This window comes from Haemaphysalis longicornis, unplaced genomic scaffold, assembly GCF_048455015.1.
Source record: "Haemaphysalis longicornis isolate Haplotype H1 unplaced genomic scaffold, Haemaphysalis longicornis Haplotype H1 scaffold_7, whole genome shotgun sequence".
Taxonomy (NCBI): Eukaryota; Metazoa; Arthropoda; class Arachnida; order Ixodida; family Ixodidae; genus Haemaphysalis; species Haemaphysalis longicornis.
Window position 1 is genome coordinate 76244032 of NW_027526422.1, and position 25300 is coordinate 76269331.

Here is a 25300-nt window from a genome sequence, read left to right on the forward strand (position 1 = left end):
CGCGGGAGTCTCGGGCCCACTCCCCCCTGTCGCCGTTGCTTTTGGGGCACGTTCAAGACTGCGTTATACCGTTTGTACGCGTTCGAAATATAGAATAATGTGGTGCAGGAACTCTGTTTGCAAGCGTGTGTGTTTACGAGAGTGTAAACGTTTATGACGCGATCTTAGTGTGGTACGTTCGGCCTGCATAAGCGCCAGGTGCGTGTCACAGGCCGGCGTACCGAAGCCGGCATGCGCATGCAGCTGATTGCAACTCCGCTGCCTTGAAATTTAGTGGCAGTGTCTTCATAAGCAGTGTTTCCTCCGGTGGTCATGTTGCGGCCGTACACTATGATGCAAATCGGCTTTGTGAGCTTACATAATCTGACGGAGCACTCATACCTGACAGCATGCAAGTTACGCTTGCCAATATCACGTCTCAGATATTGATCACTACCCTGGACAAGCCAATGCGGCATAGGTTTCACAAACATTCTATAAAAGAAGTATCATGGATAATGCAAAATTATACTCGGGAGTCAGCACGTGACGACAAATTTAATGCCGGGTCGTCTTGTCGCGAGGTGAGCGGTCGCATAGATTCATCTGTTACATTTATCCTCCACGAGAAGTGTGGAGACGGGCTTATAGGGTAATCCGCGTCCGCGACTAAACTCGTCTTCAAACCAGCGTCACATGACACAGGGAGACTGCAGAATCTAGCATAAACCGAAATCAGAGGGCCTTATCAGATACGACACTCTTCCAACGAGCCTGTGTGTACGAGATTTCGGCGCATGTTAAGGACATCCAGGCGGTCAAAATTAATGCGGAGCCTTTCACTATGGCGCGCCTCATCGCCTCAGTCGCGTCGGTGCGTTAAAACCTACAATCAATCAACTGTTCCAACGACACCTGGTATCGCTTGTGAAGTGCCTACCCTATATTCAAAAAATGCGTCCGCCGGGTGATCAGCCGTTCGTTGAAGGCGCAAAACAAAAGGAAAGTGAGCGCACAGCTTGTGTGTTATTACTAAAATGTTCATCCGTTGATTTCACTCCGAATTTGTAAACATCAGTGCGAAATATCAGTGCGAAATTTGCGAAATATCAGTGCATTTCGCATCTAGTTGGTCTGGTGAATACTCCCTTGCTTAATTCCCAACAATTGTCTTTAGTATTTCCGAAGCCGCACTGGGTTTTTTATCATTCCCGTATGACTATTCTATTAATTACTGACTTGCAGACCATTCATTTTTCAATGGTTTCATTAACTTACCTTAGTTCTTGCTATAAGGCGTGAGTGGGCACATATTTAACAACTCACAGCCTTTGAGTGTACTTAATATTTTCGCGTGGCTTATATTCCCATAAACGACACAAGTTATTGTCAGCTATTGGGTTATCACATCCCCGAAACATATTTTACTACGACGTACATATTCGAAGCGCAGCCGCATTTGTTGTCGGCGCTGAAAAACGAAACAACCTCTTACAGTGACAGTATCAGGTCTAAGCGAAACAACAATAAATATAATTCTCTTGCGCTGACGTGTTCGATGGTGAAAGTGGCAATATGCTGCTGCCGTTGCCGGTGCCCGCAAGAGCGGCCAAGAAGCGCGCAGAATCGTCTCCCTGGGTAGCTCTCGTTGGCGTTCGAGCGCTCTACCAAGATGCAGCTGTCTTTTTTAAGTGCCCTAAACGTGCAATTTGCTTACAGACGTCACCATAACAAGTTGTTTAGCGCGCGGAAAGGCAAAGAGAAGGGAAAGAGAACCAAAACACTCCATGACCACCTATCAGACGCGCAGCGCTAATCCCGTAAACGCCGCGGAGAAGCGGCAGCAGGCGGCGCAGCGATCGCGAAGCTCGAGGCATATAGTGTGCCTGTATTTTTAACAGGGATCAGAATATTGTTCACATAGGTGTCTGCTTTGGGTGTTTTTTTTTTTTGTCTTGACTGGTGACCTTAATTGTGCCACACATTTGGATGGAATCTTCTTTGAAAGCAGCATGCTTCATTAGTGTGATAGAGTGTCGAGGTGCCTACGTTAAAGGGCTGTAAGATGCCAAGACTCTTCTTGCGACACTAACTGCTTTTAATATTCTGGCTGTCTGATTGCTGCTTCCCATGGCATGCCTGTAGTCACACTTTTCTTCTCCTAGCCCTAACAGTTTCCATTTCCCTTGCACAGCTCGCAGCTATCACCTGCTTATGCATGCTTGCTTCCACCAACCCCCCTCAAAGGCAAGGCTGAACTGGCTGCAAAAGGTACGCACCTTCGTTTGAGCCACGGTAAAAAAAAAAAACCTTTTTTCTTGTCTAGTTCTACTGCTGTCAGTTATGCAACAACTTTGGTGTAAGCTTGGAGGATCAGCAGGGTGCATGTAAGCGATACTGAACTCATCACTAGAGTGTTGCCAATAAACTCATTTTCATTTGTGTTGCATTGTGTCGCAAGACACAAGTTTAGGTAAATGCAGGAGTGCTGGGGGACCCCACACCCCACAGCAACGTATTTGCAAACATTTTGTAAGGACTACAATGTTTCTGCTAATCCTTTTTCCTTGCAGTGCACATCAGTTGGCTGATTGGGGTGAAGGGTGGGGGGAGGGGGGAATAGGAATGTTCAAAAATTTCAAATATTGATGTGAAATATAAAATATTCAATTTTGGATTGTATAAAATGGGGGTATTTGACAACTTGCTAATATCCTTGAAGTATGTCTAGGTTTGAGAGCACAAATAGATTCTTGGGGACACTTGATTAAACCTGGTTTTAATGAACTTGGCTACTGGGAATTATGCCCCTCGTTACTCCGAAAACTCTTTGCTTAGAAACCACATGTAAAATGACCACATTTAATATTAACTGGGCATCAGCTATGTCACGCTGCGAAATCTTTGGATCACTGCCAAAATGCCCTGGCTCCCTTGAATACCTTGCGACAGCCTTCCCACAGTGCACCACTCCATGTTTGGGAGGCTAACCGACTGCTTGGCAGGTGAAAAGGAGGGGCTTTTGGGGTGGCCTTATCCCTAGGCTTTGGGTCGACAGCACACATTGACAATGTGGTCGTGTGCGAGCACACCCAGTCAACACATCTTCACAAAACTTTTCTCATGAAATGATGAACATTGCAACATGTCATAGCTTGATAACAATGCCTTCTTCTTATATCTGGGACATTTGGAGGGACAGTAACTTCCCAAAGTTTGTGATTTCATGGTTCTATGAAAAATAGTTCTCTTATTGATGCATGGTGCCCACATTGGCCGCGGCTAAGGTTCTTATAACACTTAGCCTTTGCATGCTACATGCTCTTACCAGTACCGGTACCCCGATTGGGGCATGAAATGCCCTTGGAGGACCCCATACTGAAATTTTCAAGCCTGAAATGTTATGCACGAGGCATTGGAAACAAAATTCACACCCTTAGCAAATTCAGTCCTGGAATATTTGCACAGTGTAAATACATGCGTGAACAGAGTCGGGGCATGCGTGTTCAAATGATCAAATAATTGCATTCTCACTAGTATTAAGACTGGAGCTAATGTGCCAAGGTGAAACTGCACCACCACACTGGTTCATATGATTGTTGAGATAATGCATGCGAAGTTTTAAAAGCTGGGCACTTTTATTGGTCCTTGCAAGCATGTCTCCCACACACCCAATTTTCCTACAAGAAATTAAACAAAAGTAATTAAACAAAAGTTGAGTGACGCTGACTTTTTTGTTGACATTATCACTTGTGAAGAGAAGTTTGATATTAACTAGAATAGCAACAAGGATAGAATGGGACGAGATGTGGAATAAACAGTAACAGGAATAACAATTTGGGTAGTTGTATACCTCGAATAATAGTTCTCACTTCATATACTTCAGAGATTAGTTTCCTCCAAAAAAATTAGCCAACCTATAAGTGTGCTGATTTAAGTTTGTTGCTGTATTCATTTTACGTCATAAAAAGTTCTCACAGAGTTCCTAGCCTGAAATTTTTGTTTGTACTGCTTACTGAAACTTAACTGCAGTAAATGTAAGTTTTCGTCTCAGAGAGATCAAAGCATCAACTTCAATTTAAAGCGATCAGAAATAAATGATTGTCCTCTTCACATTCTCTTGGAAAGAAATAACCAGTCATTGCACGGGCCTAATCGCCAGCCATCGGTGCTGTCTGCTTGTCACAGTTAGCTTGGCAGCGCTTCTCTTTTGTGATTGCTGAAGACAGTGGCTTCGTGTCTCGTCATTCGCTTTCCTCCTCCACCTTCTCCCAGCAACGATGTCAACATGGTGAAGCTGCTGCTCACCCTGGGAGCCAAAGTGAATGCGGCCGACAAGAGCGACAGGACCGCCCTTCACGCTGCCACCACCCGGCACGTCAGCTGCGTGCGTGCCCTGGCTGAATGCGCCATCGGGCTGGATGTCAACGTCCAGGTACGATGGCTGTGCAACGGCGGAATGGTTTGCTGTTTTTCCTTCACCTTGCCTCGCTTGTTGGTGGTGTTTAGGTCGGGTTTGGCCTCGAAAGGCATTTGCCTTTTTAATGCATCAGCATTAAATCGCTCTAGAAGGGAAACGATCGACAAAAGCATCGACGTTTAGAGCTGTGAAACGGGTCGTAACCTGTGTGTCTTGGCAGTCTTCTATTGGTGGTGAGATGTTTGTGTGGCGCGCCCTGGCTCTCTGACGTCGGCTTAGGGACTCACGCCGCTGTCGTCTGCTGCGTTCCGCTTGTAAGGGGCAGCAGTGCCTGTGCTAGAGATCGCCCGCTTTGATGCTTTAGTGCATTAAAAAGCGTAGTTTTAGTAATCGAGCTATTTTTGCCAGCTTCTGACACCGCTGAATAATTTCAAACTCTATTTCGCACAAGTTTACAACACACAAGGAGAGAGCACAACTTTCTTCAGTGTGTCGGTCAGATGATCTTGTGTAACTCACCTTTTCTACCTTACTTGCGAGATCCAGTGCTTAGAACTCGTCAATAAGCATTCAAAATGCGTAGGCTTCCCTACAGTATTTTTGAGATGCTCTTATGAAGACTCAACAGTTTAATGCTACGCACCATGCAGCGGACGCATACACAGGCATGGCACAGTAGGAAATAAAGCGGCCGTCTTCTATTTCTTTTGTTGTTGTTGACTTGTATCAGATGTTTTTTTTTTTTTTTTTTTTTTTTTCCTGTGCCCAATGCATTAATTTTTCTGCACCGTCACAAACACCTCACTGGGAGGTTTGGGGATGTTTGGGAAGCTCACAAGGATTGTGTGGATATTTTCTTAAGGCTGTATGGCATACATTCCTTTCTTCACAAATTGGCTTTCGTCATGGCTGCGTGCAAGAAGGTGCATATCCGCAGCGTGCGTTGTGTGTTCACATGCAAATACAATGAGAAGGTCTGTGCTACGCTACCACGATCGCGCCTCAGACAATGTTGTGCAGAGTACAAAGCGGCTTTCGTGCTTCGAATTTCTACCATCGCCATCGTTATCATAACGAGCTTACTCCCAACTCGAACGGTTATGACAAGATTACGGTGTTGAAGGCTTGATATACTCGCTAATGAGCACAGTACATATTACAGTAAAATTTCGTTACAAGAGACACTCCAAGCAACCAAAAAACGTCTCTTGTAACCAAGATCTCTTGCACGCAATGTTGCTAACATGGCAAACATAGGAGAACCAACCAAACTGCTTTCATTAAAATGTCTCTTATAACCAAGTGTCTCTTGTAACAGTGTCTCTTGTAACTAGGTTTTACTGTATACGTGTCGGTTTTTAGTATAACAAGAATCGAAACCGATCAATATGTCCAAGCTGCTCTTTATTGTTTTCCAACCCTCCGAGGCGTAAAGAACAAACTCTGGCCTACTTGGGATGGCGTTCTATGAATGGAAGAAAATTACTCTTGCTCTCTTGTCCTGGACTAAGGAGCCCGCCCACTAACCAGGTCGATTTTACTGCTAAATAGTGTGTCCTCCTCCTCCTCCTGCTCTTGAGTGCAGTTTTACTATAATGTATATTCTGAATATTGGGAAGATATGTCTGTGGGAATTGTAACAAACTATCCCTCCGGGTTTGAACAAACATAGTGTTACTGTATTTTTGCTGTAGACGTGTCTCATTTTGCTCAATAAGCTTTCATACTGGTTAGAAGCCTGGTAAAACCAGGGCCCGCTTGCACGAGCACACGTTCTTATTGGCAGTCTTATTCACAGTCTAGTCTTATTCATGGACTTCAATAAGAGCGCGAACAAGATTCAGACTAGTGCGCTTGCTCGAAAGCACTCGGGCCAGGCTACAGAGCGGTCTTATTGAAGACAATAGGGACAGCGGGTACCTAGACGAGCACGAGAGAGGCCCCTAGGGAAAAGCGGGGAATACACCGCAAAACTGCTTGTTGCCGCCGCCGGCGTTGAGCAAGCGTTTATTTTTAACCATTATTGGATAAATTCAAGAAATGCTGACCATCAGACGGCGTATTTGGGCCTTGTGGCAGATGCGTTACAATGATCCGCCATCCTTGGTAGGCCAACTCACGCGGCCGGGCCTCGGTCGCCCGGCCGCGTAAACGAAGTCACAAACAAAGATCGTCTGCTCGAAGCGTGGGCCCGAAAAACCCACTGGGTTGACGCAAAAAGCAACGACGTTGTCTCACGTTGTTGCAACATGAGTCGTGCTTTTCATTTCACTGTGAATTAGAAAGTTGCGAATTGACTTTGGGTTCATCGTCGTAGACTCGGATGCAACGAGCACTCCAGCGGCTCATGCCGCCTGGAACGGTGACACGATCACAAAAATCTGCTGCCTAGCCGCTCGCTTAGCGAGAGCTGCAGCTGTTAACAATCACGCTGTAGAAAATAGCCGAATGTTGATATGCATGCTGCTGTTACATGCAAAAGATTGCTATTGCTCAAGCAGAATGTGCAATCAAAGTAGAAACCCAAACAATTAAGCTTCGGAACCGCCACTTTCGAAGAGAAGGATGAAAAGACACGAGTCTGCGCAGCGTCTCGTTGAAAACGCGATTTTATTTGACGCTCACGGGCAGAGGTACTACAGGCTGCTAGCGTTTTGCTGTCGTGTGTAATTTTGTTGTCCCATTGTAGTTCTGTGAACGCCTATTTGTTGTTCCTGAGTTAATGGGTACGATTTTATAAAACCATACATTTGTTCCGTCATTTCCGTGCCGCCTTTTCGTAGCTAATGTGGTGACAGCTGGCATAGCAGACGATCACACATTCACACCCCGCGCTTGGCCACCCGATGTCTGCTCGGGACTAATATTGGGCCGCAGACTATCATTCCTGTCCATCTTTGTTTGATGTGAGGGAGAAAAAAAACCGCGCTACCCGGGAAAAACAAGCACACACCCATAGCGCACAGCGAAAGCTGAAAACGGTGGTTGGCTGCAGCCATCGGTGCCACATCAAAGAAGGTAGGCCTTGCGGCTTCCGGCACCGGCGTTGTCTGGCCCTTTCCACCCTCTCTCCCGACGGCGTTTCCAACAGCGTCGATCTCCTCAGAACAGTCATTTATTTGTTCGAAGCAGACGGTCAAGCGGCCGCTGCGCGGCATCGTTCGCCACTTCTGCGGCTACTGCACTCGTTTTTCACGGTATGGAGGTCGATCTTTATGATGAAATGACCGACCACGTCAGCATAAGACCGTGAATAAGACTGCTCGGAGCAGTCTTATTCACAGTCTTATTGCATTCTTATTTTGGGTCTTATTCGCTGTCTTATAAGTTTCCGGAAAGTGTCTTATAGCCTAGGGAACATAAGACCCCGAATAAGACTGCCAATAAGATTAGACTGCGAATAAGACTGTCTTATTTGGCTTCGAGCAAGCGGGCCCAGCACGCAGCTATACACACAGTAGGTTTTTTTCGTACTCAACCTGCAGGTTTTGCCACCCATAGTGCATGTCGGAACACTTCAATGCCATGACAACGTTAACTGATGTGATACAATACTTTCGAGCGTTCGGCAAGGTTGAAAAACCGCTTTACTTTGCACACGATTACGGGGAATCGAGATTCCTTCTTCCAAAGCCGACAGCACTGAAGGCGTGAAATTTGTTTTCGTCTTGCCTTTTCGCTGTTGTCGGTTGTTAGCAACTGGCTTTTCCCTTTGTTCGAAAGATTGCTGAATGCAGAAGCTGACGCCTAGCCTTCACGCTCGGCACAGGACCGGCTTCGCAAGGACTGGGGAGACGCCAGCAATGTTTCCCCCGCAGTGGTATCCAAAACTATACTTTAAATCACGCCTTGAGCTAGTGTATGCCATTTTAACTCTTTCGCTACTGCCGGAAAATTGACTAATTTTAGGGGTCCAAGAAAACATTTTTTTTCCTGCTAAAAAATTGGCCTGCTAAAAAATTGGTTAGGCACTAATTGCAGGAGCACAAAATGCAGATTATTTAACGGCATTTCCAATAATTCAAGTTTTTTAAAGGTTTTTATATATCATAGTTGTAAAAAACATATCAAAACCAAAATTTTTGTCAAGTTGTCGAAAAAAATGATAAAAAAGGAGTTGTGTATATCAAACCACCGGTAGTAGAAAAAAATTAGAATATACATTTTGTAGGAAAACATTTCAAAAACACGCCCTAGAAAAATGCCAACTTGCGCGGAACAGTTTGTCAGGTATAAAAAAAATGTTAGCATGCACGGTGCTCGTGTCATGCGGTGAAGCTCAACCTCCAATTCAAAATGTGCAATTTCGGGTGGTTTCCTGGAATAAATCTGGCGGTTTGTCATTATCAGAGGCACCAATTTGCCCCCACATAACGTAAAAACATCTTGTCAATGGCTGACTTTGCATTTACAGCGAGCACAATATTTGGGACAAGCACGCGATGTGGAAAAAAACGTGCATGAAGTTGAAAACGGAACGCCGTGGCTGACGCTTGTTGTTGTTCACGGTCAGTTATCTCTCAAAACATAAAGCTGAGCTTTATTATCATCTTCTTACTCGCAATTGTAGCCTTGCTCGCAAAAATGAGGTACGATGAGCTAGAATCGTGCCCTGCGATCTTGGGCCGAGTAGCAGTTGCACGCTGAAAAAGATCAGCACAACGAGCCTCCTCTATTGCAGCACCACCTAACATTTTTCAAATGAAACAGTACAAAAACTTATCAGAGACTCCGTCCAAATAGACAGTTCAACTAAGCAGCACCATTAGACACCTGGATATACCCTCGCATGGAAACGAAACTGGAAGGCAAACAGTTGGCAGTGCAAGGCCGGTTTGAAGCGCTGTCCTCGGCGGAACAGATATCTGGCGACTGGGTGTGATCTTTTGACTTGCATCTGAAGTTCTTATCGCAGAAATCGGGTTAGGGTGGGGGAAATCAGGAGCGCCGTGCTTTGTTCGAGGATCAGTCGCGGACGCTTCAGGCGCCATAACAGGTAGCCTTGAAGTTCGGTAACTGCGCAGTAGCGCTAAATATGAATTTCGCGATGCAGAAACGAAACCGAAACTGTTGGAAACTGTTTGCGAATGGTCCTGGGGTAAGTAGAACTACCACATTACTTAGAACAACGTGCACAAAGGCAATAAAACTGCCTAAAATCATAAAGTAGCTTTGCAACCAGGCACTGCTTGAATTTTTCAGCCGATTTCTGGGATTATTACTGTCAGAGCGCGAACCTAACGATTGAAAATCGTTTGCTAGTTCCTCATTCACGCCCTAATAGCAAAAAACAAGCGCTGGTGCAGAGTAATTACGAGTTGCACGCATTCTTCGTTGGTAGCCGTGACGCGCGATGACCACGCCCCTTTTCCACACCCAGGTGATTCAAAAGCATGTCAAAAATCACGATTCCGTTGCAAAAATGAAAACAAAACTGATTTTGAAAGGCCATTTTCGGATCTAACTCCGAACAGCTTTACTTGTTCGAGAAACGCCTGGAACGCTATGAAAAGGCGCTCCCAAAAGTACCGATCAAATTGATCGATTTTGATAGGCGCGGTAGCGAAAGAGTTAAGTCTATTATTATGATAAAAAGTTGCACACGCGCAAAATCTGGAGCGGGAAAGCATCATAGGAAAACCTAGCGCAAAACAACAGCAGGGAGAGCGAGCCCAAGTGAAGCAGACGACACAAATGCGAGAATCCCTAAGCCGACGTCATGGAGGCGTGCTTCGCAGCGCCGCCCGTGGTCGTGCTCATCGCCAATAGTGTGAGACATTTCATAGAACGAGCTTTCGCTTGGCAATAGTGAAAGGTGGCCATCCACCGTCCACACCAGAACACCACAGGTTAAATGAGAGAGTGGAAGAGTGCAGCCAAATGAGCAAACAGGGTGGCAGCGAAATTCACTGCCGCCGTCAGTTCGCCCATAACATGGCGGCAAGAATAAGAAGTGATGTATAGGTGACAGATCGAAGACTGTCAAATCTGTTAAGGTGGATCGTGAAGCACAGTGTCCCAAGCGGAATAGTTACAGCGCCGCCCTTCAACAACACGAAACAGAAGCAGGACGTTTCTGACATTCAACTAGATGTTCATGCTCTTGCATTCACAACAAATAGGTGCTTGGGAGTCCTCGGAGTTTTTCCTTGTGTTCATGCAACCTTCACGTCTCATGCTTTGCAGGCTGACAATGGTGACACGCCCCTGTTCACTGCTGTGGCCAACAACAGCCTGGAGGTCATTGACGTGCTCGTGAACGCGCCCGGGGCGAACCTTGCCATCCAGAACAAGCGGGGCATAAACCCGCTTCACTTGGCGGCCATGCTGGGACACAACGGGTGAGCACTGATTGACTGACGCTTAGCTCTCACCCAGGAGAGTTGTGTGGGGTTTTGTACAACCGGGTGCGTGAGGTATTTGAGAACGTTATTCCTTATCGCCATACACAGCAGCAGTCTCATCATATATATCTAGAGGTATGGCTTCTTGCTCGTCGGTCCCTTATCATTCATACTGCGCAGTTTGTTCAAAGATGTAAGTGTCCAAGTTGAAGCAGGAAATGAAACATCATGCAGTCCTCGTGAAACATCATGCAGCGACTTGGAAACTGCCACTTTTCTGAAAGTAGCTAAGTCTTTCGTTTACAAGGTGCAGACAGCGCTGTTGTGTTGTGGCAGTGACGTGGCATCTGTGGCTAAAAGGAAAAAGCACAGTCAAGGGCCAGGCACCGTCAGAACCCTTTAATTTTTCCGGCGGTTGTGTGATCCATTGTCCGCAATGAGGGTGAGGTCATGCCGCCACACGTTTTTTTGCAGGACTCCGCGTTGATGCTGTGGGTTACGTGGATGTGCTTGCCACCATTGTAAAGCCATGGATATACAGTTAAACCTCGTTATAACGAAATTGAAGGGGCGCCGCGATTTGCTCGTTATAGCCAATATTTCGTTATAGCCGTAGCCGACATTTACTGCAAATATTATGCATTGTAGTTACCTAAAACCATCCTAAAACAAAAAGCGGGCGAAATAGCATCTTGCCGCACGGCGGTAGTCAGTAAAATAAACACATTCCGGAGGTAAAAAGGAAAAGTCACGAACCTACTTTATTGCAGTTCAAAACTCGTATTTCAAACAGACTTGGCTACGAAGAAGTCCGTAATTGGACGTTGATGTACCTTCCTGATGCGAGCGATGGCTCGCTCAGCTGCGGCCGCTATGTTCAAGCCCTCGTGTGCGCCGAAGTAGCGGCGCAGCACGTCTACCGCATCTAGTGCCTCCGACGCCGTCCTTAGCGCTTCCTTTCACGCCACGTGCAACAGCGCTGACGATGGACTCTCGGTTGCTCCCGATGGTGGACAGCGTACTCGTCCACACGTCAAAGTCTCTTGCCACCTTACCACGGAATGCACCTTACCTTCCATCGCGCCCGATGCGACGGCTTTTATCATAGCCGTCTTCTGTTCAAGCGTGATAGTCTTTCGCTTTCGCTTCCCGCCTGTCGCACTCGCGTTGTTGTAATCACGCGGGCAGTACGACGATAAAGCGACGTCGGCGATACGAACGGGGGAGGAGGGGGGACAGGAAGGCGACGCAACCGCGTGCGCCGTGTGCATTGGGGCTCTTCTCGTACTCACCGCGGATAGTCCGCGGGTAGTCTGATTCCCTGAAGCCATAGGGATACATGGGAAAAACGAACGTCGGACTGCTTCTCGGGGAGCCCGCGGTGAGTCCGAGACAGTGAATCGAAGGGCCCCATTGTCTGCATGCCGTGCGCAGCGAGAGGAGGGTGGGAATGGCTTCGCGGGCGCAGCGTCCGCACGACGCGCCATCCAGCTTCGCGCGCGTGGCGGGAGTTTTGAACTGCTAATACAGTTGCCGCGCCGCACACTGTCTCAAATCCGCGTTGCGCACTGTTGTAAAATTAGCTAAAAATTTGATTTCTCGACGAAATTTGTTCGTTGTATCCCGTAACGAGCAAATTTTACCTCGTTAAAACGAGGTTTTAAATACATTGGCTTCTATGGGGACTTTCAAGGGGAATTGCGATTTGCTCGTTATATCCATTATTTCGTTATAGCCCGTCTCGTTATAACGAGGTTTAACTGTAGAGTGTTTCTAAAGGAAGACCATATGTCTTTCAGCAAGATTTGGCTCCTGTCCTCATCGCCTGCGTCCCCCCAAACCAATAGTGGCATGGCTAAAAAATTTTTCGACTCCGTCACTCCCAACTTGCCTCCTACTTCTCCAGATTTAAATTCGCTCGACTACTATGTCTGGGGTGTCGTTGAGAGAGAGGCCAACAAAGGACCACATAATACAAAAGACTCGCTGGAAGCCGCCATTTCTCAATCAACGGTCAAAATCTCTAAGGAGCACCTGATCCGTGCATGCAGCCGTTTGCGAAGCCGAATCGAATCGCTTATTGCCGCCGATGGTGGATTTAGTGAGTACTTACGGAAATAAACCATAAGAGAAGTACTTCGCAAAGTTTGTTGAAGGGAGATATTCTGTTGTGCCGGACGCCAACATTCTGTTCTCGAATACCTCGCGCTCCCGGTACAGCCACTCTGTTTTGCCTGCGGTTAGTGCACTCGCCCTTTGAGTGGGACTGAAACAACTGGTGGGTTACGCGGGTAACGGAGTGGCTACCGAGAGAGAGGACTAGAAGTAGGGTATGACCATCATACCCTACTTCTAGTCCTCTCTCTCGGTAGCCACTCCGTTACCCGCGTAACCCACCAGTTCTTTCAGTCCCACTCAAAGGGCGAGTGCACTAACCGCAGGCAAAACAGAGTGGCTGTACCGGGAGCGCGAGGTATTCGAGAACAGAATGTTGGCGTCCGGCACAACAGAATATCTCCCTTCAACAAACTTTGCGAAGTACTCTAGGGATGGGCGAATATAGATTTTGAGGTTCGAAGCGAATTCGAAGCGAATAGTGATTTGGTCGAATAATTTCGAATCGAATAGTTCGAATAGTGCACATTGCAAATCACAAAGACAAATGAGCAACTTGTGACCTGACTAATGTACACAATTTTTTCTAATAATTAGAATTCACGTAGGCACAGCATTGTGTAAAACTATTACCAGTTGAACATTTATTGCAAAATCTTACACACAGCTTTCCTTTGCTGTATTCACAAGTTTTCATGAAGAAATGCCTGTTGCCCCACATGCTCTAGGTGCCGCAGTTTCCACCGGCTGCTCATTCACAAGTTGCCAGCTGAGTGACTATACCTACAATTACGTAGGCCTGCAGGAGAGTCTTGGTTAAGCGCCGCCAGAGTCTTTCAATGCTTTACTGGTCACGAAACTGCTCCGTAACTCAATGGGAGAGCTTCATATGCTGCGTTTGGCCGCCGCGCGGTGGCGCCACCCTCTCACTGAGGTCACTCCTCGGGCGGCGTTGCGCTGGCTCGAACGGCGGAACCGCGGCGAGTTGTGTTTGTTTTGTGCGGGAAAAAAATGTAACGTGCATATCGCGCTCTTGTGATGCGACTTAAGTAGTGCAACGACGATGCCGAACATGTGTTGCGTCCCGGGATGTCGTTCCTTGTACAACGATACCACAGAAAATGTTTCCTTGTTCTGTTGACCGAGCGACGGGCAGCTGTGTGAGAAATGGAGGGGCGCCATTCCAAGGCAAGCAACGGGAGATTTAAGCTTCGATTATAAGTGTGCGACAGTGTGTGGAAATACACTGTGTGTGAGAATGGAAAAAGCAATGTACCCTTTTGAGAGCATCGTGGGTCTGGAATTGTACAAGGCTAACGTAAAGCCGGATTTTTGTCATATTAGTCAGGTTATACCGGTGCTTCATTACCTGTTTGCAAACTTGTATTACCTTGCGCTCAGGCTTGCGTGTAAAAAAGCTTTGGGACATCCTTGTGCTTTTACTTTTCATATTTCCGCGAATTATCCCTTAGGGTTCGTTTTGTTTGTTTTGTAATCGCGCGTGGCCGATTCCGGTTTCTTATCTGGCGTTTCAACCGGAGCGCCCGTTTGCTCTTTTTGTCGTACGTCCCGTCGGGCAATATTGTTTGATATGGAAAGGGTGCCACCTTGTCGCTAACTTGATTTTTTTGTTTCTTCGACAATGTTCTCGATCCTATTTCCATGGATCTGAAATTAATAACGTTCCAAGAGTAATGCATGCATAGCAAACGCCGCGCAACTCACTTTATCGACGTTCATCTGTTCACGTCACACTGCGGACTGCTTCTTAGACGTTTGTGTTTCATTCTAGTCTTTTGTAGTGCAGGAGATCGCTAGCTCGCTGCGTTCAGAAACGCTTTGCGTCGTTCTTGGCTACGTGGCAATATTCTGTTTCCTTCGTGTGCTGCACATCGCAGCGCGAAAAAATGAATTTTTGTACGCTGAACCACGCTCTTTTGTCTCCCTTCGTAACATTAAAATTTTTTGTTGCGTGTGATAAAATCACTTTCATTGTTCTTTTTTCGCTTCCTGTTTTTGCAAGAATTGCAAAGCGTGGAAGCAGAAAGACACATGGAGTAACATATATCTCTTCGTGTTTTGATCCTTCGCGTTTCTGCAGCGTTTTTAGATGTTCTCAAGTATGTACCCACTCATCGAAACGACAATACTATTGGGCTATCTTTTTAAATGCAGAGCATTTCTTTAACTCACGATGTCACCCGGCGTTGGCGTGCCTCGGCGTCCGCAACAGCCGTTCCAGGTGCGCCCTCTCCCCCACTCCTCCTCTCCCGCATCACGCTACCCTCCTCGCTCTCAACAACAGGTCCGCACCCCTCCCCCTACACTATATAAAAAAATAATACTTACCGGCGCCTGGTTTCGATCCCACGACCCTGCGGGCGGAACGCAAGGTACATGGTGCTCTACCCACTGCGCCACAAAGCCGACACAGAATGGAAGGCTACGAACGCGCATTATATCCTTGACTCATTCAAACTACGTCAAGAAGCTGCTGATACAACGCATTCACTACCTGTGGGTGGAACGCGAGGTACATGGTGATTTTCCCACTGCGCCACAAAACCGACACAGAATGAAAGGCTACGAACGAACGCTCCTTATATCCTTGACTCATTCAAACTACGTCAAGAAGCTGCTGATACAACGCATTCACTACCACCAACTCCCCAAACACTAAACATTAACGCAATATACCCACCCCCTATGCAACGCATTTACTCGAGTCCCCCTCGCGGGGAGATAGGCAATTTTTTCACATGCCGCCGGCAGGAATTACCACCGCCGCAAAATAAGACCCGGCACCAGTGGGGCCACATCTGATACGGTGCTTTTTTAGCGTTCTGTGCATTCCAGAGCAATTAACGGACTCATTAAGCGTAGTCTGAACGACGCGTACTTGGTTTCTTTCAGTTTTTTTATTGTATTATCGATAGGCCCGCAGCAGTCCGTGACTACACAGCTACTGTATGTGTGGTATTTATAACTTTGCTTTAAGAAAAGAAGTAATATAAATTTAAAAATCCGTAATCACGACGGCGCAGCGCTTGTGCCAGAGCACGCAGAAGCCGTTGCCGTTCGCGGCCGAAGTCTACGGTAGCTTACTTCGAAAAATAAAACCCCATTGAAGGCAGGTGATAAACACAATAACTGGACTATTCATCGCTAACTACTACGAAAAAAAAAACACTTAATCAGCGCGCAGACACCAAAAGCAGCGAGCGTTTGCACGCCAAGAGCTGGCCAATACGCCGCACGCGCGGCGGTTGGATGACCTTCGTGCGGCGGTGGCGCCTCTAGTGGCGCGCGCGGTCCCTATATGAAGCGAACCCCGAAGTTTCGTGACCAGTAAAGCATTGAAGGACTCTGGCGCCGCCTAGAAACTCGCAGAGTTAAGCGCCGCCTAGAAGCTCCGCTAAAAAAAGAAGTATTGTAGCCACTAGTATCCTCGGCCGTAGCCAAGCAAAGCGCAGTGGCTAGCCGCCATTTTGAATAGGCTCGCTTAGTGCGGCGTACTGCCGCACTGTGCGAGCCTATTCAAAATGGCGGCATGCCTATTCAAAATGGCGGCATGCCTATTCAAAATGGCGGCCTGTACAAGTCTGCTGGCTTGGTGCCGCTATTTTCGGAGCGGTGTCGTTTCAGTGCCGCCTTTTTTTTTAACCTAAAGTGTGCTGGCGGCCGAGAGCTTCGTCGAACCTCTAGGCAAGGCAGCAACTCGGCAGTGCCGGCACTGATTATAGAAATGTCCGCGTCGGTGGGTCTTGAGCCAAGCCTGGGGTAACTCTCGGAAAGCTTGGCCGAAAAGCTTGGCTTTTAGCTGCCTATTCGGGAGCATCGAATAATTCGAAAATATCGAATACCTGCATTCGGATCGAAGCGAATAACGAATAGAGAGCTATTCGATCGAATATTCGACAATACCGAATATTCGCCCATCCCTACCATTAACTCGATGTAGCGATGAAATCAAAAAATTCGGAGGAAAGAAAGGACTTGGGCACTGCAGTGTGACATTCCGTTTCGAAGTTTGTGCGTAACAGGCTCTTCTGGTATGCTACAGAGCTTTAAATGGGACCTGTGACACGCTTTGAGCAGCGCAAATAAACCAATGCAATGTTTAGGTTGCACTGCCAGGAATACCTGAGCCAAATATGACACGTGCATGTGAAAGCAGTAAGCTCGCGAATTGCTGTGAAATATGCGGGAAAAACCAGCCAACCAATTCATCCATTACGCACCACTGTAATTATGTCATTTTGGCCGTGGCTGCCCTATTGGCTGTTGCTGGTCAACTTAATGGTTTATTTCTTGCATTTCCTGTGACGGTCCACTGTAGTTGGTGCTATGCATCAACTTCTTCTGTGCCTGAGCCTGTACAAACAGTTTTGGCACTTTGTGTTTTGAGTGCGTGCAGAGTTTGCGTGATGAACTGAATACTCTTCTTTCAACCAGACTACTTGACAACAATCGTTTATTGCTTCAAAAACGCCCTACCAACCAGAGCGTGCACTTGCGAGCAGGCATCACTGCTTGCTTTTTTGTTGCACCACACCGGAAATAGACACCTCCTGTTGCGAAGAAAAGGAGAAAACTCCCCGGCCTGTGATATATGGAAGGCCACCGAAGAGAACGCCACGAACTGCTCCCCTCTACGGGAGAGAGCGCGCAGCTTTCATCGCTTAGTCTGCACTCAAGTTGAGTGGAAATGATTACTGTGGAACACGAATAATACAACTTTCCAGGGACAGCGTGAAAGCGTCGTATGACCAGGGTGTCGTACAATCGGGATATGGGTAAATGCTGGCCTAGTAGGTGGTCTCACGCGACAGGTGGGCTAAGAACTTATTTAAACTACTACATTTCGCGTGTTCTCGCGTAATTTGCGAACCCCTAACTGAAATCTAAAGTGTCTAAAAATAAAACCCCTATTTAATGCCCCCTTCCCCTCCACAGCATCTGTGCTAGCCTGCCAAACATGCAATGTACGCTAAGTGACCCCTGTACCGTCTGTTGCTATTTATAACCCGCCAGCCCTGCACCTCTTGCGCGCGAGAGATAAGGTTGACCTGGTTGAGCAAATTGAGAGGTGAAAAGGCGAGGCGACAGTGTGAAACTGCCAAGGCCAAATGAAACGAATGATAGTATAAGGTGGTGACGGGAAAAAGGCGGGAAAGAAAAGAGCAGAGCGACAACGCGGCTTTCAAAGACACTGATAAGCAGAGAGAGGGGGAGAGGGCGTCGTGAAAGGAAGAGACTTGAATCGAGCGGGCGAGGAAAGCGGGTGTTGGGTTGCACTGTATGCATACCTCAGCAAAACTGGGCAACCGTCACTCACACTCACACTCACACAGAAAAATATATATTTTCCTCACGCACTCACTCACACTCACTCTCACTATGCGCCTTCCACCAGTCGCACCCACTCGCGCTCACACTCACCACTCGCCATCACCACTTGCACTCACCTAGGCTCACCACTCGCACTCACCTATGCTCACCACTCGCAGTCAGTCGCGCTCGCCTCTTGTCGACTCCCCTCGCACGCGAGTGTGCAGACCCTCCATGAGTCATGAAACCGAACAGTATTAGTGCATTACGGCGTCAGAAAGCCACCCAAACCATATTCCTAACTCAACACGCCACCAGAGAAATAATTCTAGGGTTCCCCATAGCGGGAGCTCAGTGATGACATATTTCTGACGCTAAAATCAATCCCGCCGCTAACAACCATCGCAGCGAGCGGCTCCTGCGACAAATAGCTAACAGCGAGTGCAAGCGAAATAGTGGCGCTAACCGCGGTTAACCCTGCAAATGGCGTGAGTGCACTCGCTAGTGGTGAGCGGGGCACCCCACGAGTTGCTCTCACACTCGCGAGTGGGGAGTGGGGCTTGCCGCAAGTGGCGCTCACATTCACGAGTCGTGAGCGGGGCTCACTGCGCGTGGGGTTCGCACTCACTCGCACTCACACTTACCAGTCCAAAACAATGGCGAGGCTCACTCACCACTCACTCATGAGGGGCGAGGGAGGGCTGTGTGAGTGCACTCGTGATTGATACTGCTGACCTATCGTTGTACGTATTTTCACGTCCATCAGGTCAACGGTAGCTTCGAATTCGCGGTAAAATTTTTAAAATATTTGCGCAATTATTTTCAAGGTACTGCCCCAGATACTGGTATATGCATTTTCTGGGGATGCCAATCTGTCTATTTAGAGCAACTTTGGTTTTCTCTTCAGTGTCCCTTCAAGTCTTTTTGGGTGTGAATTTGTGTGTGGGACGTTGGTTACCACCCTGTACATATCGAAACGAAAGCGAATATTTTAGTCCATGTGCTCAGTTTTGTTTTGTTTTTTACAGCGCAGCACATCGGATTCTGTCCAGAGAGCCAAGCCTTGCGGACCAGCGGTCTGCACAGGGACACACCCCCTTGCAGTTTGCCGTCCAGTGTGGCCACTACAGGCTCTCAAAGACGCTGCTGACACAGGTGCTGTTAGGATTGCATGATCAACTTGCATGCTCAGTGGTGTTTTAATAAATGGGGAGGGTTTTCCTAATCGAAATTTTTTCTAATTTTTCTAATCCGCACTAATTTTAACCACCCGCGGATCTTTAAACGTGCGCCGAAATCTCGACACACAGGTGTTTTTACTCTTCACCTCGTGTCTGAAAAGCAGCCACCATGGCCAAAATTTAACCCGCGTCCTTGGACACCTTGTTCTGGAGATCGGTACCCATCGCTAGCGCCACTAACCAATACATCAATGTATTGCCAGCATAACAAACTTTCGGTGATGTTATACCACGTTACCAACTCGAGTGATGTCAATGTGAACCCCCAGTTATCACAGTTACCGGTTTGGTTGAATCAGCGAGGGAGTGTGAGTGATGTGCGAGTCCCATCTGCCGCTCCGCTCGGAGGTCAAAGCTTTTTCTCTTGATCTACAAACGAGCTGATCTGTGACGGCAGAGGCGGCGAGATTTTGTTAGCTCATCGGGGAGCTGGCCGCAACTCAAGTTCTCGAGTAGTGCCAGGCACCATTTTTTTATTTCTTTTTATTACACTGGACACGAAATTGTGGCTATGCCCTCTCTGTGCAGGCGGCGGCCACGGCCGCGAAGTGTTGCAGGCAGGCGCAGGTAGCTCGAGCGATAGCTTGTTACCGCTCCACTAAATGGGACTCAAGTCCCAAACAAAAATGCACATACGAGAAAGGAAGGAATGATGTGATGGCCGATTGCATTAAAAATCTTCATCTGCAGTGCTTATGAGAGTGGCAGTCGAATATCCACTGGAGTGTTAAGCCTAACATCTGTAGGCAGACCTGTAGGCAGACTGGCTGGCTGCTCCCAGTGCACGTCTCCCCACCCACTGCCTCGCAAGTCGTTCTCTAGCCGCGGCAGGATTTAACACTCGCAGGGCCTGCATCACGTCCACGGCCGCTCTTTGGGCGGCTGACATGATCAGTACATAGGGGATTTAGCAGAAACCGCCGCCGATGCGGAATCAACAGTGCTACGGCAGCTCTGCTCTTCAGTAGAGATTGGCGACTGCAAACAGTCACATCCGTCCAACAGTCCGATCCTCCGTGTGAGTAAAGGAACTAGCCAAGCCAAAGTCCGCCTGCGATGACGCCACGACCTCCCTGGAATTTCTCTGCTGAAATGCTTTCCCTTGTGAATACCACTTGTGTGTGTGAGAGCAGACACCACAGTAAAGTCGCCGCGTACTGCAGCGCCACATGGCAGACACTCATGGCAGAGCGTCCTCGCGCATAACACTGACGTCGCTGCTTAAATCGGCGCCCAGAAACCGAAACCGGATCATGTTCACATGAATTTTGCGATAATAAATTATTTACTCAGAATATATGTGATTGGGAGAGCGTGTACCATGCTTTTTAAAGCAATATGAAATGTTTGCATCAAAGAACTCACAAGCAACAAATTTGATGGCACAACCCCTTTAACTCTTTGCGTACCGGGGAAAAAGTGCCGTTTTTTGTGGGTTCCGGTAATGTTTTTTTTATGAAAAACCTGTTAGGTGAAAAAATGTATAAAGCACACGAAAATGAACCTAAATAGATTCTCTTTTTATTGACATAACTTTTATGAAATTGTAAAGAGAGAAAAAGCAAAATAAAAATTGTCAAATTAGACATTTTGGGCAAATTTAGCACAAAATTGCGAAGACGCTCTTTATAACTTCAAAGAAAAATTTTTAGAAGAAATTCTGAAATATACAAATGTTTTCTGCATTTCTTGACAATGTTCTCTAAAAAAATCAAAGCCCTAACTTTAGCGGTTTCTGAGCTGCAAAAGTTTGTTTACAGCGCTTCAAAACCACGAAGAAAAAAAGCTTTTCTCGATTGTTTTAGGTAAAGATTTTTATTGCAAAAACTCCGTTGTCGAGGCAGCAGCGAGTCTTGGCCAAAGGATGTGGACACCCTGCAGATAAGATAGAACCATGCGTGACACTGATAAACCTCGCGAACCGTCAGCGGAGCACTCAAAGAAAACCGGCTACACTAGAGAAACAAGCCGCTCGCTTACCTGTTGGCGGCCGCTGATGTTCCGGGCTGATTGTCGTCATCGTCACTGTCAAAACTGATCGAAATCATCGGAAGAGTCACTGCTGCTAGTAAAGTCCCGAAAATCCACCGAAGATTGAGTATAATCTCGCGATTTGCGGTGTTTGGGAGCAAGCGTCGAGCTCGCGGGGGCGCAGCCATCTTCCGCGGCAACTACGCCGCGTATACGCTTCTCCCGGCGGGCTTTAAACTGCCGCCACCTGGCTCAAAAAATACAAACTACACAACAAATGAAAGCTTATTTCTTGTGCTACACGGTAGATGGCGCCAAACGTTTCAAAGCGCCCGGCGCGACTTTCAAATCAGCGTTTGAAAACTCCGATCGATTTCGATCGCTCATGATCGAAATCGCGCGTGCGGTACGGAAAGAGTTAAACAAAAAAAGCCCGTGTTCACATCACTTTCAGTCGCTATGCAGCTTCGGTCCATGCCATTTTTCTTTTGTGTCAGTCTGCTCTGCGGTGGGATTACAGTGGGACATGTACCAAGGAGCCAACAAAGATGTTAACTGCGTCTAGTTGTGTGGTACTGTGTCCAGAATGACAAAAATTGGCCATGCTTTCGCCACGATTGTATAACAAAACCTTGCTTAACTTTAAGGATTAGGCCGTCTTTCATAATGAATGGAACACGCTTTACAGGCAAGCCTGAATGATAAAGACATTGACACAAAAGACACAAACGGGCGACGTCCTCCCCATAACAGCGGCCATGCTATGAAATTTGTCAACTTACGGGCATTCATGCCTCATGCCATCGCATTTTTGTCGCCGTGGTAAGGAGCCCTGGGTAATCCTCTGTCCGAGAGGCTAATGTTTGAGTCAGCGGATTTCCCCAGGTCTTCACCTCGCCACAACTGTGTGCAAGCTATGGCAACAGGCAGGGTTGTGGTTTAGTGGGTATTCCCAATGAACTCTTGTCCTCAATAGGCCAAAAGTGATGTACGGTAGAAAGGGAGATCAGACCTGCTCCTTCCCACCAAAAAAGGAGGAAGAAGATTTCACTGCTTAGCGGGCAGCACTTCCCGTGTGTCAGCTACGTGCAACCGCCCGCATTTTTTCTGCAGGGTCACTGCACGGTCGACGCAGAACTCAGCCGGCAGACAACGGCCCTTGGCGTGGCCGTGTACGGTGGAAAAATCCACTTGGTGGAGCTGCTGGTCGAAGCCGGTGCCGACATCAACCGGCCAGCTGAAGACGGAAACACGGCCATGCACACGAGCTTGGGCCAGTGGCTGTCTCTGAAGATGGATTCGCACTACAGTCTCTCAACCGCTCCGGCCATCAGAGGGGTGGGTGGTGTGGCCAGTGCATGTTTTTGCTTCTCCGTGCGCTGCCGTATGTTGCAACTACAAGGCCTGCATTAGAGAAATAGAACCGTATTTACTGAACGTGTGCATGTATATTATTTTTGAATTCGAATTGAATATTTCCTACTCAAATATTTCATGACTTTCAAATATTGCAGAGGCAATTGAAGTAGTGCAGAGTTAATTGAAGTACCGTAATATTGCATCACTTTTGTTTGTCTGGAATGGTTTTGCACATCAGGGCATGGGGGGCCTAAACGCAAACTATTGGCAGTGGCTGTGGTGAAGGTTCACGGTGTTACAAAGATCAGTGTTCTCGCAGAAGTTTTTCAAACAAACCTGCTGCTTGTTTTTCAAACAAACGGCATAGTGCATTGTTCAGTCCTTTTAAATGGTGCCACAATACTGCTCAGGACTGCTCTCCGCACTCGCTTTGTGTTTGACTGGATCTTTACCTAATTTTTGTATGGTTAATAGTACATAGTCATTTCTTGTAACATTGAGTATACGCTCGACAAAAAAAGACAATGTCACTTAATCCAGTTGGCCAGTGTAAGCTCAACGCGCCGGAAAGCTGTGCAGCTATAACCGGCATAATGCTTCTATTTTTACGGGTACGTTCGTAACTTTTGTTGTTTGCCCCACCATTCTTACCGCTACAAAAAGAATACGCATCGCATTTAAGTCCAAATAGCTCATTCTGCAAGCGTATAAGCCCTCCCTAACTTGGGTTTGCTTTTGCTGGCCTCAGCCAATTGCACAGCTGCCCATAATATGACGTTGGTCCTAGTGCAGGAAATGAGCGGGTTTGTCGCATGGCCATTCTCTTTGTTCAATTTGAGCCTTTTCGAGTGAAGTTTGCGTTGGCAGTGGTGTCAGTGTCATTCTAACAAGCAGTCGGTCGAAGGAAACTAAACTTGCATTTTGTCTGCATGGCCCCTCTAAAGAGACCATGAAGACAAAATGCAAGTTTGATTTATTAAAAAAGCTGCCTTTTCCCAACAACGCTGACACCAACGTTATCACGCACTTCAAACAAATAGTGGAGATACTAAAGCGATCATATCAAGCAGTGGAGCCACTTTCCTGCAACTTTTCTGTGACGTCAGAGAATCTTGTTTGTGCAATTTGTGGCTGCTGGTCAGTGCCACGTACAAGAAACAGGACTGGGAGATTGCTCCGGGCCCGTAGTTCCGTTTCATCATATTTCGTGGAAGCTTTTCAATATTTCTCTTTTTTTTTTGGTTAAAAGACATCTTGTGGCTGGAATGTAGCTGAGTGAGTCACTAAAGGCTACTTATTCCAAACTGAAGAAGGTAGTATTTTGTCGTGTTGGGCCCTTTACGTGCATAAGGTTTTTTTCTGATTGAAGCAGCTTAGAAAATTGAACAGTCTCGAGTGTATCAGCTGAATTTTTGCGTAGTTACAAGGGCAGCCGATGGGCTCGAGATGTATGTCACTGCAAGTAAAAACAAAAAGATGTGCTCGATCTTCTAACAGATCGTGAACAAGCTTCTGGAGTCGCGTCGGCCGGCCTTCGACCCCGGCCTAGCCCTGGCCTGCTTTCTGGCCAGCAGGGGTGGCGACCTCCACCTGAGGAACAAGAGCGGGGTAACGCCGCTGCAGATGGCCCGGAGGTTTGGACCCCACGCGCCAAAGCTCCTCCTTGCCTGGAAAGCTCGTAAATGGTAAGTTGTGCGCTTTGCTCACCCGTTCGAGCAAGATGAGCGAGCGGTGATGTCTGTTTTTATGTTGTACCGCCAGCCCATGCCTCATGCAGGGCTGCTGCTTGATTTCTGCTTCTTTAGGTTGGGTGGTACGTTAGGTTTGGTGGCATGCGGTATGCTGATGGACATTTAAAAGGGCTCATGAAGATAAAATGCACCTTTGTTGAGTTTCCATGTCCTTGGTGCTCTTTGCCCATAGTCAATCTTGCACCAGTAAAACCAAATCTTCATCATCATCATCATCTTTGTTCAGTTTGAAAGAACCAGTCTGTGGGAACCCACCCATCTGCATGATAACAATAACTGCATGATAGCAATAGGGTGATGTGATCAAACGGAACTGGAGGCCCTGCTACAACTGCCCAGTCATGTTCATTGCGGGTTTTTTAGATCGTCGGCCACCAAAGGCACGAGTCTGTAACATCGCAGAGAAATCGCCAGACAGTGGATGTGGATGGGGGGCGGCCACTACTTCATCTATCTTGCTTAATATATCTATTTTTTGAAGTTTACGGTGAATTGGGTATCATTGATATCGTGAACCAAAGTTGAACTTTGTCTTCATGGCCCCTTTCAGGGCTTAATTTATGCCGGCAGACTTCCCATGTGGTGTTTCCACTTGGAAAGTCACTTAGCTTTATGCCCATCCATGAATGTGTGCATGAGAGAAACTCGTGATCATGTGTGTGATACGAGTTTCTTCTTACCACGGTTTTCTCGAGAAAAGCACGGTACGAAGAAACTCGTATTACATGTAAGCTTTTCAAGGCATTTTAGGTTCTCAAGTGTTCTAAAAGCCTTCTGTTGGGTTTGTCA

The 25300-nt window shown here is 47.2% G+C and overlaps 1 protein-coding gene across 1 annotated transcript in view; it reads left to right on the forward strand.

Moving 5' to 3' along the window:
- Window positions 1-25300, forward strand: part of LOC144145989 (E3 ubiquitin-protein ligase MIB2-like) — a 60159-nt gene that overhangs the window by 33625 nt on the left and 1234 nt on the right. Inside the window, exons 16-20 of the mRNA XM_077677879.1 lie at window positions 4255-4414; window positions 10586-10740; window positions 19218-19344; window positions 22515-22739; window positions 24258-24445. Of these exons, the coding sequence (XP_077534005.1) occupies window positions 4255-4414; window positions 10586-10740; window positions 19218-19344; window positions 22515-22739; window positions 24258-24445 (855 nt within the window). The remainder of the gene's footprint in view (window positions 1-4254; window positions 4415-10585; window positions 10741-19217; window positions 19345-22514; window positions 22740-24257; window positions 24446-25300) is intronic.